General features: G+C 37.0%; 1 protein-coding gene across 13 annotated transcripts in view; it reads right to left on the bottom strand.

Annotated features, from left to right (window-relative positions):
- The window catches only part of LOC124152156 (calcium/calmodulin-dependent 3',5'-cyclic nucleotide phosphodiesterase 1A-like), a 406,387-nt gene that overhangs the window by 56,326 nt on the left and 333,304 nt on the right, over positions 1-16,757 (bottom strand). Inside the window, exons 1-2 of one of the 13 annotated variants that reach the window (XM_046524949.2) lie at positions 5,135-5,375; positions 3,902-4,049 (exon numbers count right to left, since the gene is read on the bottom strand). The exons of 11 other annotated variants lie outside the window; for them this stretch is intronic. In XM_046524949.2, the coding sequence (XP_046380905.2) occupies positions 3,902-3,947 (46 nt within the window). In that variant the 5' untranslated portion in view covers positions 3,948-4,049; positions 5,135-5,375. Of the gene's footprint in view, positions 1-3,901; positions 4,050-5,134; positions 5,376-16,757 lie in introns of those variants that run through there. One more of the 13 variants, XM_046524954.2, reaches the window with a different exon arrangement.

Raw genomic sequence — 16,757 nt, 5'->3', positions numbered from 1 at the left:
GGGGATTAGTATCAAAGGGGAATATTTGTGTGTGGGTAATGCAATTCCTGCTTGTTTCTCTTCAGTATTAAGATTCTATAAGAATGCACTTCAGTAACCAATGTGATTACTGTGCTGTTAGTGTCCTGATGAAAGACTCAAAATGGCCATTACACTTAGTTGTCATCTCATGTATCATGTCCAAAGTGATCAATAAAACCAATCATATTGGAATATTAGAACATTAAGGCACGGAGGAACTGAATCTTACAGTTCATGTTGGTGATTCCCATTGTTGTTATTTCTTGAATTAATTCTACTGAATTAACAATTAATCAACTCATCAATTACTTACAGCCATCCAATATCAGATTATGCAAAAAGCACAAATACATAGTTCATGTAGATTGGTAAGATGAGGTGAAATGGGGTTAAACATCGCATTCAAGATTATTGCACTCATATCGCGACGTAAGTGCATGTGTTGCTGCTTGTACCAGTCAGGAGTAACGCCGATTTAATAGTGCTATCCCACTGCGATACCAGGCCGCACTTTAACATGACTACAATACTTACCGTAAACGCAGTATACCGACTCCGAGCCAATCTCGTTTTAGTCCCTTTATGCTGAGGGCCAGGCAGGGTAACAACATGTATCATCTTAAAATGTCTTTTGGTATGATGCAGCAGGGGATCGAACCCCTAACCTTCCATTCTCTGGGCGAACGCTCTTCACCATTGGACCAGTTTGTAGTTTAGGATTTCTTGGGTTAATGAATATATTCACATCAATATCTGAAAAGTTTTGCTCAAATGCAACCTGCACTAGCAACTACTAAAAAACAGGCAAATGACAGAATATTTTGGTACCAACTTTAAGATCATGTGGTTTGGACTTTCTGAAGATCATAGCCACTGACGCTTAATTGCATCAGTTCCTGGAATTAAACTGATGTACCAAAGATGACTAGCAACCAAACAGTGTGAGTCATTGACCGGCATCTGACCGAGACAGAAATCTGCCAATCTTACAAAAAAAATGTCCTCCAGAAGTAAACTTGGAGAGGGTATAAAGATTCATCTGAATGTTGTCTCAACAAATCCGATAACGAAATTGCCGAAAATACCCCAAATGTTTATTCTCAGTAGAAATGTCATGTTTAATTTTCCAGCTGACAAAGTTGGGAAGGTTTTCACTGAATGATCAGTTGTGAAGGGCATTTTTGGCTTGAGTGGTCAGCTGATTAATTGGTCGACATTACAGATGTAAAGGACTACCCAGTGACAGGACTCTGTATCGTAACATGCTGTACACTAAGATCCCACCACACAGAATGTGCAAATTACTGGAAGAATCCAACTATCGAAATGAAAGGGTAAACAGGATGTTGTGTCAGTGAAGGATTCCACATGGGCGATATTCACAAAGTGAGCTTAGCCCTCACAAAGTGAGCCCTACGAATATGTTAAGTATATTTTAAACATTAAGATGTATACACATGTATACATGTTTGTGATGTGTCTTGTATGTATGTGTGTGATGTGACTAGATTTCTTACTATTCATCCAACTGTATGGGCATCCTTACATCACTGTTAACATAGATTTCCAAGAACTAGAGGAGACTTCTTCATGTCAAGGGACATACACCCTTTGGCTTTTTGCCCTGGTTTTGTTTTTTAAGGCTGGTGGGTTTTAAACAAGAGTTGAACATATTTGTCAGTATAGGCAAGCAAAGAAATTTGATCAGGCAGGAGATGAGACCATAAATAATACCAAACCCATGATGTAAATATTACTGGTACTATAGCAAACCCATGATGTAAATATTACTGGTACTATAGCAAACCCATGATGTAAATATTACTGGTACTATAGCAAACCCATGATGTAAATATTACTGGTACTATACCAAACCCATGATGTAAATATAACTGGTACTATAGCAAACCCATGATGTAAATATTACTGGTACTATAGCAAACCCATGATGTAAATATTACTGGTACTATAGCAAACCCATGATGTAAATATTACTGGTACTATAGCAAACCCATGATGTAAATATTACTGGTACTATAGCAAACCCATGATGTAAATATTACTGGTACTATAGCAAACCCATGATGTAAATATTACTGGTACTATAGCAAACCCATGATGTAAATATTACTGGTACTATAGCAAACCCATGATGTAAATATTACTGGTACTATACCAAACCCATGATGTAAATATTACTGGTACTATAGCAAACCCATGATGTAAATATAACTGGTACTATAGCAAACCCATGATGTAAATATTACTGGTACTATAGCAAACCCATGATGTAAATATTACTGGTACTATAGCAAACCCATGATGTAAATATTACTGGTACTATAGCAAACCCATGATGTAAATATTACTGGTACTATACCAAACAGCGTTTCTGTGAGTTCCTATTGTGTTAAGGAGACACCATGGTGCCCCTGTATTGTACATGGTGGTTGACAACACTGCATGGAGATTCACACATCTTGTTACTGATAGTGGCTTCTACACATCTGATCTGAAAACACCAGGGGAATATATAGTCACCATTAACATCTAATCTAACTGAAAATTATGAAACAAAGAGTGAAAGCGAAAGTAAATATTTTAATCTGTAGCTAAAGATTAGCTGAAAAACTATATATTCCTTGGACATCACACACTTTCCCTCATATCACAGATGAGGTTTAACAGGACCTACAGGTAAACACACATCACAAAACTAAAAATTCAACAATTTCTCTATCTTTCATCATATATTCACAAAAGGCCATTTAAGCATTATGTAAAATCAATTTGTCCCATCAGGATTCATTACATGCAGCCAACATCATTCAAATGTGATATTAACACTTGTCAATAGCACTCATTTACTTATATGTTTTACTTAACAGTCATTATACTGACAAGTACACATGATCGGGGCCTTGACATATCAGAGTACACTGTAATCATATCTGTCAGTAAATATTGAAATTTCTTACATACAGTGTAAAACATCACCAAGCAAGCCCCCTGACATACCATAATACTTAGTATAGAACATGTTAGCATCCGTTGTAGTATTTTGTTAAAGTTTTCCAGGAGAATACTCTGCTGACATCCCCATTTATACAAAACAATTAACTACTATTTTGAAATAGACTTAACAAGATCCTGTTGAAAACTCAATATTATTGGACAGCCTAATGAAGACTAACCTAGCTGAGCCTGAGTGTGCCAGGCATTTACGCAAGCAGCATCACAAAGTATGAGCCAGCAATTATTTTCTTCAGAGAAGACACTAGTTCTTTTTACAATTTCAAATCATACAAAATTTTTTTCAATGTATTTACTTATTCTAAATGATTTTTCACTGTTCTGTCATTGCTATGCTACGTATTTCTTCAGTTCTTTAATCCCTTTGCACAATGGGTTCAGAAAGTCAACAAAGTCCAGGCTTTTCCTATATCTTGAAGAATTGTTTTTCTCCAACCAATAGCGACCTTCTTCTTGCTCCCTTTGTAGTGTAACTAAAGGAAATCTTTCGGAAACTCTCTTGGTATATGGAGTTACACAAGGTGAGTTCTGTTAAATGTTAATCTGTTTAAAGAATACAGGTAATGTAGTGTGAGATTGCAAGACTTAAATCTCTTTTCATTTATTTTAAAGTAATATTGCAACTTAATATCACACTGAGCACAGATACTAACCTCCCTTTATTTCATTTTCCATGAACTTATTTCTTTAATATCCTCATAAGGGAACTTAATTTCTCACCCCATGGGTTGAAAACCAACCATCCTTATAATTCAGAAAAAGTCATTTTTTTTATCAATCTCAAATTTATAATTTAGGAAATCAGATTCATTAACAATCCAAGAAAGTTGAAGATGTTACTACTTACTATTCATCTTACGTCGTCTATTGCGAGATACTTCCAAGAGATCCATGCCTTTAATCACGTAAATTTCTTTCTAATTAACAAATGCCAGTTTGGTCATGCTCAGCTTGTCAGCTCAAACTGTATATCCATTCCCCACAGTCTTGACTGGCTGGAATAAGAGATGACTGTTAAAAACTCAAATGTTCCAGTTTTACCCTAGCTCTGTCCGGTGGGACTTCATACCAATTCCATAATGACGTGGGAAAGGCGGGGATTTTTTCCTTCCCAGGATGCAATAGACGACACTTTCAATCAATTGGTCAAAGACGAGAGATGTTCCATTGCACAGTGATGAAATACACTGTGTCTATGTCTGTGGCAAAACTTAGCTAACTGGTCCATTTCTTCCCTACTCCAATATAACCTTACCAACAGACAGTAGATGGTTATTGTTTATTTTATGGGTAATATATTTCGTCTGAAACGTTTTCAATTTCAGATATCTGTAAGCAACAACTTAGCTTTGAAGAATAAGTTATCAGTATGAGTTTCATTTTTTCACTTAGATTTATTTTGAGTGTAGACTTTTTATTGCCATATAAACATCACTATATATTTATTTGTTCTCAAAAACGTAAATAAAAGGCACAATTTACAGTTGACTCAGCCAAATCATCAAATTTGAGAGCAAACCATATCAATAGACAATAGATTACATAAATATTTCAGAAAAAAACCCATTTTTCCAGATGAGGAATGTTTAGTTTTCAAACATGAAAATAATTTCCGGAAACCTGTGTGTTGGCTTAAAAATAAAATTCAATTTTAGTAACTGAATTTTTACATTTATCGTGTGATGTTTCATCAGTAGAAAAGATGAAAGAAATTGAGAAAAAAAATTATCCATTCATCCACGACTTTCCTATTAAGCAAAACACTCTCAAATGAAGGCCATTACAGCATGAACACGGCCATTTTTATACCGTCCAATGGTTTTAATATGCAATACAATTACTTAAGCACCATGTGTATAAATACATTGATTTTATATCTCACACAGAGTCCACAGTGAAGGTTGATACATTAACCTCTACAAAAAATATGATTATTATTCATATAGTTATTCATATATAATTTCATATTTCAAAATCATAATTCCTAATAATCCAAAAAGTCCCTTAAAAAGTGACCAGATAACAGCGATGCAATATAATTATATGACTTAAAACAGCAAACACCCTAGATTTCACCTACCTTTCAACATTTTGACTTTCCCAAACTTCTTGAATAATCCAACAAAATACACCACAACAAACACCAATCAAGATTGTTCACTACAAATCCCAAGCACAGTTCCCTGCATGCAGATGTAAAGTGTCTCACTCGCAACAATCTGGACCATCCGATCAGCGCGTATTCCGCATGGTTGCCGCGTACAACTGCTCCGCGTCAATGTAATTATGGCTGTAAGGGTTGTCCCACAATCAGCTAGAAGTGTGTGAAATGAACCCACACTCTCCAAAATGGCAAATGCAGAATTTTATTACCACTGGGTCAAAATGTCAACTGAATGAGGGAATATGGCCCTCGTTATTTGGAGGGAAGGTGCATATTACATGTGCAATATTTTCTCTCATTTTGAGATAATGGCATCAATTATGCATTTCTATCAACTGGCTTTCCCAGACCAACTGACAACACTGGCTATTGGATGTCACCAGGAATTCCCATTATAACTCATTTCAAATAAACACATGTACATAACCTTGTCTATTGCTGAAACTGACACTTGCCCATGCCATGTTGGCAGGAACTCTGATCAATGCTGGCCAAATAAACTATTTCAGTAGAAATATGATACTGAGTGCTTGAGTCTACCAAATAAGGTGACCACATTGTGTTGAGTAAAATGTCTTCGACTATCAATTTCTCAACTAGACAATTGGAATAGAAGTCCTTCCATTAGCAGTCCATGCCTACATTAAATAAAATCTCTTGTAACAAGCAGTCATAGCAAACTAACAAATGCATTGTGACCATCTCCGAGGCTCCTCTTGTCTAATGCTATAAATCATCACAAGAAGGCTTTAATATGTATATGATAGGCACTGGTATAGCAAGGATAACCCATGTCCTACAAACATGTTTATTGCTTGCCTTTTTACATACTACAACAATAAAGCTCCATACCATTGTCTATCACACAATGGATGATATCAACACAGCTGGTTTTTCGTAGGGTCCTACTATTCCCTTATATCCATGACAAGAGCATATCTATTGAGGCCCAGTACAAAGCAATAAATATTAATGATTTTTTTTTATTTGAAACAAGTTGCATGTAATAATGGTTGAATGTAGGTAGCAAAGCTAAAACCAAACTCAACCTTAAATTCAATAAATGTAATAATTAAATATTATTTCGCAATTGTATGACATTACACATAGCAATGTGCTCAAACCTGCATGTCCACCAACAGGTGACATTTACTGTTATTGTTTGCCACCATGTTTAAACTACAGAGGGTCCATGTTTTATAGTAATATAAGTTGGTGAGAAAGGTTTTCCACTGCTCCTTGCAATATTCCAGTTTATGATGAGTGTGACACTAGAAGTGAGCTTCCCACACCATGTACTGGAGACCAAGGAACAGGTTCATTACTGTAATTCAAAATGGCCTAGGGCTTAAGAAATTTTGCAAGAAATTATTTCATATTGTTCACTGAAGGGAAATGGCAGAGGCTCATCTGATATCCACAATCATAAAACTCTCAGTTCATTTTATCTAAATTTCATTTTTCTATGCCAGATTATTATTGTCGATAAAATTCCAGACTACGGAGATAACAAAATGGTTGGTCCCATATGAGCTGAGGCTTTATGTAACCAACTGTTACAGTCCTCCCTACAGGTTCGTCCCATCCAATCCCCCAGCTGGGGGCCTCCTGTCAGTTGATGCCTGTTGCCACAGTCTGAAGCCTTCAAGCCGCTAGTCATAAAACCATAGATGGAGATGTTATGAGAGAGTCTAGACAGATGTGTGTGTGTGTGTGTGTGTGTGTGTGTCTGTGTGTGTGTGTGTGTGTGTGTGTGTGTGTGTGTGTGTGTGTGTGTGTGTGAGACACATAAACACATATAACATTTGGCATTATATATACACATATAACATGGCACTATATTTACACATATAACATTTGGCATTATATATACACATATAATATTTGGCATTATGTAAACACATATAACATGTGGCATATATACACATATAACATTTGGCACTATATATACACATATAACATTTGGCATTATATATACACATATAACATGTAGCACTATATTTACACATATAACATTTGGCATTATATATACACATATAACATTTGGCATTATGTATACACATATAACATGTGGCATATATACACATATAACATTTGGCACTATATATACACATATAACATTTGGCATTATATATACACATATAACATGTAGCACTATACAGATACATATAACATGTGTCACTATATATACATATAACATGTGGTCCTATTTGCACATATGGTATTGTGTAAGTTATCGTGAGGAGTATTATATTGTCTTACTTGCGTTTAACATCATCTGAAGCAATTCTACAATTCTTTGGCAAGCCTAGTTTTTTCAGTTTCAGGAAACTGAAGGTATTTTCTTTACTCCTTTCTGAATATTTTCATCACATCACTTCCCTCCCATCCATCACATGTCTCTGGCTGCCAAACTTTTGTGAAATAAACCATACATCCCATTTGTTTCTTTCCACAGGTGCTGCAATCTACTACAATTATCACTGTGCAATAAATAATTATTCTTTGACAGCCAAGTGCAATATTCCTTTAATCGCACTAAACTAACACAATCTATTCTACCTTTCAACAACCAATAAATGGTGCTTTATCATATTAAGATGTGTACCCAATATCGATGATAGCTTTCATCAATATTTTCACAAGATATAAATAACAGTTTTATGCTTATTTCATGTCTATTTAAGCTATAGATGGAGACACAGTTAACTGATACATTTATAATTCTTTCAAATTCATTCAGCTCCAGTCCATTTCATAAACACTTGCATGTGTAAGACTGGTAAAATATTACATGCAAGTTCAAATAAGGCTTAAAATTAATTATACAGTTGATCATATCATATCATTGTATATAATCTTCTGTTCGCACAGTATGAAAATAGCAAATGGTTTGTGCCATCATTAAACAGAGAGGAAGGACGAGAGGAATGGGAAGGAGAGGAAGAAAGGAGAGAGTGAGTGAGTGAGTATGGTTTTACGCCGATTTTAGCAATATTCCAGCAATATCACGACGGGGGACACCAGAAATGGGCAAGAAAGGAGAGAAGAGGAAAGTGGAGAGGAAGAGTAGAGGAGAGAAGAGAGGCATTAAGGGGAATGTAAGAAAGGAGAAGAAATGGAAGAGAAAAGGCATGGAGTTGAGAGGAAGAAAGGAAAAAGAGGAAAGTGGAGAGGAGATGAAGAGAAGAGAGGCGATGAAGAGAAGAGTGGGATGTAGAAATTGAGGATGCTGGTCTGGATCTCTGTACAACCTGCGTGACCACCAAATCTCCACATCTCCTGCTGTGATGCACATGCTCCAGATAACAATATTAGGTCCCAGTTTAAACATTATTATTTACAATATCAAATAGTTCTGTCTGGGAAAGTATTTCCTGGCACAAAATAGAAAAATGATAACAAAAGAAATCATATTGGTAATTTCAGTTTTAATCTGAGTCTTCAATGTTGTGTTTATTTAACAAAGACCAATCCATCATTTAAAAAAACCGAATTCATTATTTTCTTTCAGTAGCCAAACATAAGACTCCCTGACTAGATGGAGTCAAATATCAACAATTGTCAATTTCATATTTGATCTCGGTCAAATTACGCTTTGCACACGCTTCACTGCTGAAAAGCTCTTGCACATTATTAACTTCTGAGCAAACATCAAAACTGCAGAATAACTTGCAAATATTTACCAAGAATCACAATGACAGATGCCTGGGGAAAGGATCAAATGTAGATTTCGATATTAGCGTCGTAATCGGCCCTTCTGTGCCCGACAGTCCTAATCATGTTCTTATTGATTTCAGCCTGGTGGATTGTGTAACTACAGCCTTCCAGGTTGAATATGTCTCTATATTTCATCTCTCCTCATTCTGCACTTAGTCTCACTTTACCACTTGATTCCCTTCACTAATTATGCTCACTAATCACCAAAAGACAAGAGCTGCCTTGAAATGCCATTAGGTCGACATTGCAGCCGGGGTGACTCCTTGCTCATCAGAGGAGAAATGACCAGCACATATTTCTAACGTCATCACACACATTTCTTGTTCATTTCAATGATTTCATGTAATGGTTGGGTTGCCTGTGTTTACCCATAGGTCCTCCAAGTACTCAAACTGGGTGTTTGACTTGACCCTTAATTGGGGTACACTATTCAGGAATTTACAATTTGATTATTTACTTTAATGAATACCCGAAATAACTTCTACCTTCACACCGACTGTGTCAACAGTGGCTCCAAAAAACAGCCAATAGTAATGACAATTAATTATATCTCATGGGACGTAACCCCAGTTTATTTCTGTTTGTTTATCTCAATAATTCTCATTATATATATTGATCAAAGCAATTTCTGGCTGAATACTATAATCAGAGTGATTTGGATGAAGGTCATTGGAAATGTCCTGCTATAAGTTATGCCGAACTGTTCCTTGTAACTTAAATAATCCCTAGAACCTGAAAAGAGTCTTCAAAGATAGGCTTGTTTGCATCATATAACGTCAACCAGTTTTCATCACACTATTACATTTAGATTTCTATTCAATTAAGATGTTATTTCCAATTTAAGTTATGTAAAAACACATTTCTTGAAACAAACTTACAGAATTCAAATATTCTAAAAGGATAATGGGATTACATTTTTCAGGTGAACTTCCAAATGACGTTATATATTATATTGGTTCTCTAATACAGTGGCTTCAGTAGTTGGATCAATACATTTACTCAACACATTTTGGGGGATTTGATCAAGTCTGGTTAATTATAGCACTGGAGACTTCTTGTCTTAGATGTTTACCACTTCTCTGAAACCAATGGAGCATAGTTATGGTGCTCACAAATCAAAGATCCTAATAATCGCAATAATCAAGGTTTCAAATACATCTCCAGCAGATCCTGTCATCTAAGGGAGACAATCCTGCACATGCTTCAAATAGCAAAAAAGAAAAGAGTGAAAATACAACCTAGAAACACCCCATTTCATGTATATGCATACAAAAATAAAGTCTAATGTTAAGTTCTATGTATGGATCCACAAGTTATAACCAAATTGTCTCTGCATAAAATGATGAACAAGCTATTAACATCAAACTGTTACTCAACCAAAATCAAGACTCAAAGCTTCAGTGAAAATTTTTCATCTATTGATTTCTGTTGTTTGACAATATCTGTCATGAGACCTGAGAAAACAAACCATAAGTGTTCCACAGTTATGAACATTTAAAAAACGATGACCTGCGATGAGCAAGACTCCAATTTCATTCATACATGATTAAGTATCTACACAACACTCAGACAGGGAGATTCTTGTTCACTTCTCTACTCAGATGTACATTGTAAGCTCTTAATTGTGCCTATATATATCAGGAATATTCACCAGCGCCAGGAACCATTTCCACAGAATAGTGACTCCATTCTTGACAATGATTAGACAACTTTCTCAGTGCTGACATTTTGCTGGGGTCAGCATCAAAGATGAAGATCAATGACTAGGAACGCTACTATCAGGATTGATTGGCTCCATGGAAAACAGGATTAAGGACGGAAAACATCTCCTGGTATACAATTGCTTATGTTAGACAGAGGGCCACTTTCAGCATCAGCAGTGTTAAACCAGCTCGAGTCTTACGAAAGTATAAAAATATGAAAAGGATCACTTATATATATATATATATATATATATATATATATATATATATATATTTAGACCATATAATTTATGCACCATACAAAGACAGCTATTGTGACTAACAGACTCAATGATTCTACCATGACAAGCTCTTTTAAATCAGATCTGTTACTCGAGCATGATACTTGTCTGTGTGGAGAGTTGAGGTCAACGTTCTAACAGCAAATCAGTGTCAACATTCCAAACATCCTGGTATGAGTGAGAAAAGTATTCAGACAAGCATATTGCATGTAAGAAACCAACTGACAAGTTGTTTTTGCATTGCATGTTTATTGTACACAGCTGACATGTTTTGCAATTCTCATTTGGTTTGGTTATGCAATAGCAGATAACCATGTGAAATGTCCACAAAAGTATCAGTATTTTCAATTTGTGTTCAACAAAGTTTGAATCAAGATCTGCATTTGAATTTGGGCTTTTACTGTGCCTTGTTCTATCCAAACAACTAACTATTAATTTACTGTCGCAGTTTTGGGTATATTTTTTATTTGTAGGCTTTGTTTAATCAACACAGTAAAATGTCCTCTTGAGACTAAACTTTTGGGGAAAAGCATAGAACAGGAACTTGATGGTAGCCAAAGTCAAGTCATGTTAATCCAACATGGTTGGTTGCATACGATAATGTCAGATTAATGAGTATATCGGATAAACAAAATTAAGTTATATCAACATTTGTAATAGAAAATCGGACAACTACATGATAGATAACAATGCATATACATTGAAATAAAACAATGAAGAAAGGAAATATTCATGATGTGATGTTATATTATCAGCAGAATATGTCTTCTAATCATGCAACCGGGCATTCCGAACTACTGTTACGTGCTGCATGATTGATTTAAAATATATTTGGAAGTGTAGTCTGGAATGGAAGTCACCAGTTTGAAACTAGTGCTGCAAAGCTCAAGAAAGCTGCTTTCTCAGCAGCTAATGTCGACTTCCTACCAGTTATTTTATTGGTCGGTCCAAGTTCACAAAAGGTTGTTCTGATGTGACTTGTAATATGATGTCTTTAGCGGTAGTGATTTAAAGCATTAAATGTTTATTGTTAAGTGAGTTATTCTCTGCAGCCATTGTAATATGCAGCTACTAGCCAACTCCTCTCATCAAAACACAGGCTGTGTACTCGAGGGCAGTCATGACCACGGAGTACGCTGATCACTGTGTTAGATTAATGAGACTGATTAATGAGTGATTTCGGTAATTCGTTGCTAATGAAGTGTGTCAGAGTCAGAGTGTGACACTGTCGGAATAACTGGTCCAAATAGCACTGACTTAATCGGTTCCCATCATTAGTGTTGGCTAAAGCCAACTGTCGGATTAACCAGACTTGGCTGTATATTGTATTAACAGTTCAGGCTTACAACAAACATACCCCTCACAAGCGTGACTAGAACAAAGGAATTAGTCAAAATAAATATCCATCACTATTGATCATAATCAAAACACTGTCTTCTCATAATCAGGATTAACTAACCGGGGTGCCCCCGGTTTCCCAACATTTCTTAAACCAACAAACCCAGTCAGGCGTAGAACAATAGAGGGATAAGTTTGGGTACACTATTGGTAGGGGTGCTGGTGGGTGAGTTAAGTTCACCCACCTGCCAGATTGAACCGTGTTCACCATTTAGCACTTATGCCAGGCTCTTATAATATGAGTGACCGTGTTCACTAATTTACACTTATGCGTGAGTGTAGTGATCACCAATTAATAAACAGTATAAATGCAGGACATATTCGTGGCTGTTCATTGCAATCATGGCAAACGCACAAGTTGATATTAGTTACATTAAGAACAAGCATGGTGGTGATAACTTAGTGTGTGGTGGTCATAAGTTTAGGGTGAAGTCAAGAATAGATGGGCAGGTCTATTGGGAGTGTTGAAGCGCAGGGTGTAGAGCTGGTATCAACACCAAAGATGGTATTTTGGTCAGCAATTGAATTTTCAGATGCTGTGGCCCATTTTGTACGTGATGATCATGAAATGTCATGTTGGTTTATTATAAATTGTCGAGTTGTATTTTAAATTTGATGTTGAGACATTATAAACTGTTGTGATATTAGAATATTAATTGTGAAATTCAATCCTGTTAACGTTCATGTGCTGTGATATGGAAATCATGTGAAATCAAATACGATATAAATAAAAAAATCCATGACTGCATGTTTGTTCATACTCCTGTTCATTGAAATCATAGTGTGTCCATAGAGCGTCGGTCACCCCTAAAAAGACAGTAGGACATACCCACAGGTGTTAATCCATTAATCCCTGTGTTGTTCTTAGTTTTCCAATGTTGGGAAACCGGGAGTACACCAACCAACCACACCTGTAACTTGGCATGCCCCAAAACCTTTATTAATTCCAAAAATATCATCATGAATACAAACTACCAATCACGATGTCAACAAACACTGAAAAGGCATACCCTATTCCTATATTGTGAGTGATAAAGTTTCAACTGCCCTGTATTGTTAATATACTCCTGAAAAAAGGTAAGGGCCACCCAATTCTTTCATATAACTATAGGACAGTGAGTGAGTGAGATGGGTTTAACGCTGCTTTGAACAGCAACTATATGACAGATTAACTACAATCACATGAAAATATCGGGTGATTCTTAACATGTTTTGAGTAGTATACTTACAAAGTACCCTGACGTTCCTGTGCCAGCTGTTTTCATCAGAGTTGCAGCCGTTTGATAATCACCAGCTCATTACAATTTCTCCTGGCTTACATACATCACAATTCTTGTCCACAGGATGCATCTGACAGGCCGGAGGCAAAGAAGGTACAGATTGGACACTGACTGATACCTACCAGTGTTGCCATGCCAACAAGTCACTCTCATCTCAACAAGACCAACATGAGCAGCATTTTATGGCACCGTTACATTGTGTCAACACAAGGCTGATTATAGTTTTATTAGCAGCTAATTTTTCTATGATTTTTTCATTTGGCAAGTTTGTATTGTGATGTGATCAGACCTGCATGGGCCTTCTGTATGATGAACAGAAGCTTCAACTATAAGGCTACCTCACAGCAACATATACATACAGATACTACTCAAACGAAGTTAAAGAACACCCATGATCAGAAGGCTGTGTGTTGCCAAAAAACCCTGCCATGACAGATAACTATAGTCATATGAAAAAGTCTTTGGAGTAGTATATTTTATATAACTAAAAAAAATTCAAATTACCATGAAAACCTACCTTACTGACATTCACTATTAGAGTTCTGAAAGTATGTCTTCTGAACCATACAGAAGGAAAACATACCAGTTAACTTAAGGCTCATATTACGTAATTCTGGAACCATGCTCCCTGTAGGTAAAACGAGACGAAAGCCTGTTAGTGAAACAAGATCCTGAGTGATAGCGACCCCCAGCAAAGATTGCTAATTCATATCAGTCTCCTGATGACAAGAAAATCAGTTTTTGAAACTTACTTTTCATCTCCCTGTCTGACATGCTTCCAGTCTTTGAGTCTTGCTGCTATTGACAAACGATATCCGCAAAACTTCTTGAAATATCATCCATCATTAGAAATTGGCTATTAATTCTCAAAACACTGAGGCTGCCAGTGGCGATGACAGAGCTAGTAAGTAGCAGGGTTTCAGCATGTATTTCTAAATTTACAAGCAGCATCAAAGGCCGATTTACCAGGTATATGACATTATCACGCCCGGAATTGATCACACCAGCCCTAAACGAGGGCCAATTGTCACATGTGATGTAACTCTGGACACGGGCTAAGTGCCCCCTGTTATCAAGAGAAAATAAGCATCAGAGGAAGGGTTAATGACATGCTATGGAAATGAACACACATAAAGTCATGTAACAAGAAGGGCTCTAGTATAATGTGCATTGATTAGCGACAAGCAATATTGACCTACATGTACATTACATGGACTACCAATTCATGCAGGCCTCAAACTACACCCACACTTTGTAGAATATCCAGAGATGGTGGTGTGGAAATTGGTTCAATACACGGCTGTTGCCCTGTATACTTCTATAAGGAAAAGGCTACCTATTTCCCCAATACACGGCTGTTGCCCTGTATACTTCTATAAGGAAAAGGCTACCTATTTCCCCAATACACAGCCGTTGCCCTGTATACTTCTATAAGGAAAAGGCTACCTATTTCCCCAATACACCGCTGTTGGCCCATATACTTCTATAAGGAAAAGGCTACCTATTTCCCCAATACACAGCTGTTGCCCTGTATACTTTTGAGAAAAAGGCTACCTATTTCCCCAATACACGGCTGTTGCCCGTATACTTCTATAAGGAAAAGGCTACCTATTTCCCCAATACATGGCTGTTGCCCTGTATACTTTTGAGGAAAAGGCAACCTATTTCCCCAATACACGGCTGTTGCCCTGTATACTTCTATAAGGAAAAGGCTACCTATTTCCCCAATACACAGCTGTTGCCCTGTATACTTCTATAAGGAAAAGGCTACCTATTTCCCCAATACACGGCTGTTGCCCGTATACTTCTATAAGGAAAAGGCTACCTATTTCCACAATACATGGCTGTTGCCCTGTATACTTTTGAGGAAAAGGTTCCCTATTTCCCCAATACACCGCCGTTGGCCTGTATACTTCTATAAGGGAAAGGTTACCTATTTCCCCAATACACCGCTGTTGGCCTGTATACTTCTATAAGGGAAAGGTTACCTATTTCCCCAATACACAGCTGTTGGCCTGTATACTTCTATAAGGAAAAGGCTACCTATTTCCCCAATACACGGCTGTTGCCCTGTATACTTCTATAAGGAAAAGGCTACCTATTTCCCCAATACACAGCCGTTGCCCTGTATACTTCTATAAGGGAAAGGCTACCTATTTCCCCAATACATGGCTGTTGCCCTGTATACTTTTGAGGAAAAGGTTCCCTATTTCCCCAATACACCGCCGTTGGCCTGTATACTTCTATAAGGGAAAGGTTCCCTATTTCCCCAATACACCGTTGTTGGCCTGTATACTTCTATAAGGAAAAGACTACCTATTTCCCCAATACACGGCTGTTGCCCTGTATACTTCTATAAGGAAAAGGCTACCTATTTCCCCAATACACAGCCGTTGCCCTGTATACTTCTATAAGGAAAAGGCTACCTATTTCCCCAATACACGGCTGTTGCCCGTATACTTCTATAAGGAAAAGGCTACCTATTTCCCCAATACAGGCTGTTGCCCGTATACTTCTATAAGGAAAAGGCTACCTATTTCCCCAATACATGGCTGCTGCCCTGTATACTTTTGAGGAAAAGGTTCCCTATTTCCCCAATACACCGCTGTTGGCCTGTATACTTCTATAAGGGAAAGGTTACCTATTTCCCCAATACACCGCTGTTGGCCTGTATACTTCTATAAGGAAAAGGCTACCTATTTCCCCAATACACCGCTGTTGGCCTGTATACTTCTATAAGGAAAAGGCTACCTATTTCCCCAATACACAGCTGTTGCCCGTATACTTCTAAGGAAAAGGATACTCATAGCTCATATGACAAAACCATACCAGAACTTACCCTTATATTTCTACATATATATGTTATGGTCATTAAGACACATGTAGCCTTGATATAATATGTATCACCATGAGGTTGCATTATTCGAAGATAGCCAAGAAGATAGAAGAATGTACAGATTATCTGCCCGAGTGAAGGATCGTTAGTCCAACCCAATATTCACGAGGGACAGATACTCCCCGTAATAATTCAGTAGGGCATTCTAAATATCACTCACTGGAATTTAAAATTGGGTTTAACGCCGCTTTTAACAGTATTACAGTTATATTGTGGTGTGTCAGCTTAATGTGGGAGGAAAGTCCAAAGTGATGCGGGTCT

This window comes from Haliotis rufescens, unplaced genomic scaffold (genome assembly GCF_023055435.1).
Source record: "Haliotis rufescens isolate VD_foot unplaced genomic scaffold, xgHalRufe1.0.p SCAF_4, whole genome shotgun sequence".
NCBI classification, from domain to species: Eukaryota; Metazoa; Mollusca; class Gastropoda; order Lepetellida; family Haliotidae; genus Haliotis; species Haliotis rufescens.
The sequence above is the reverse complement of the archived record's forward strand: the minus strand, read 5'-3'. Positions and strand labels throughout refer to the sequence as shown.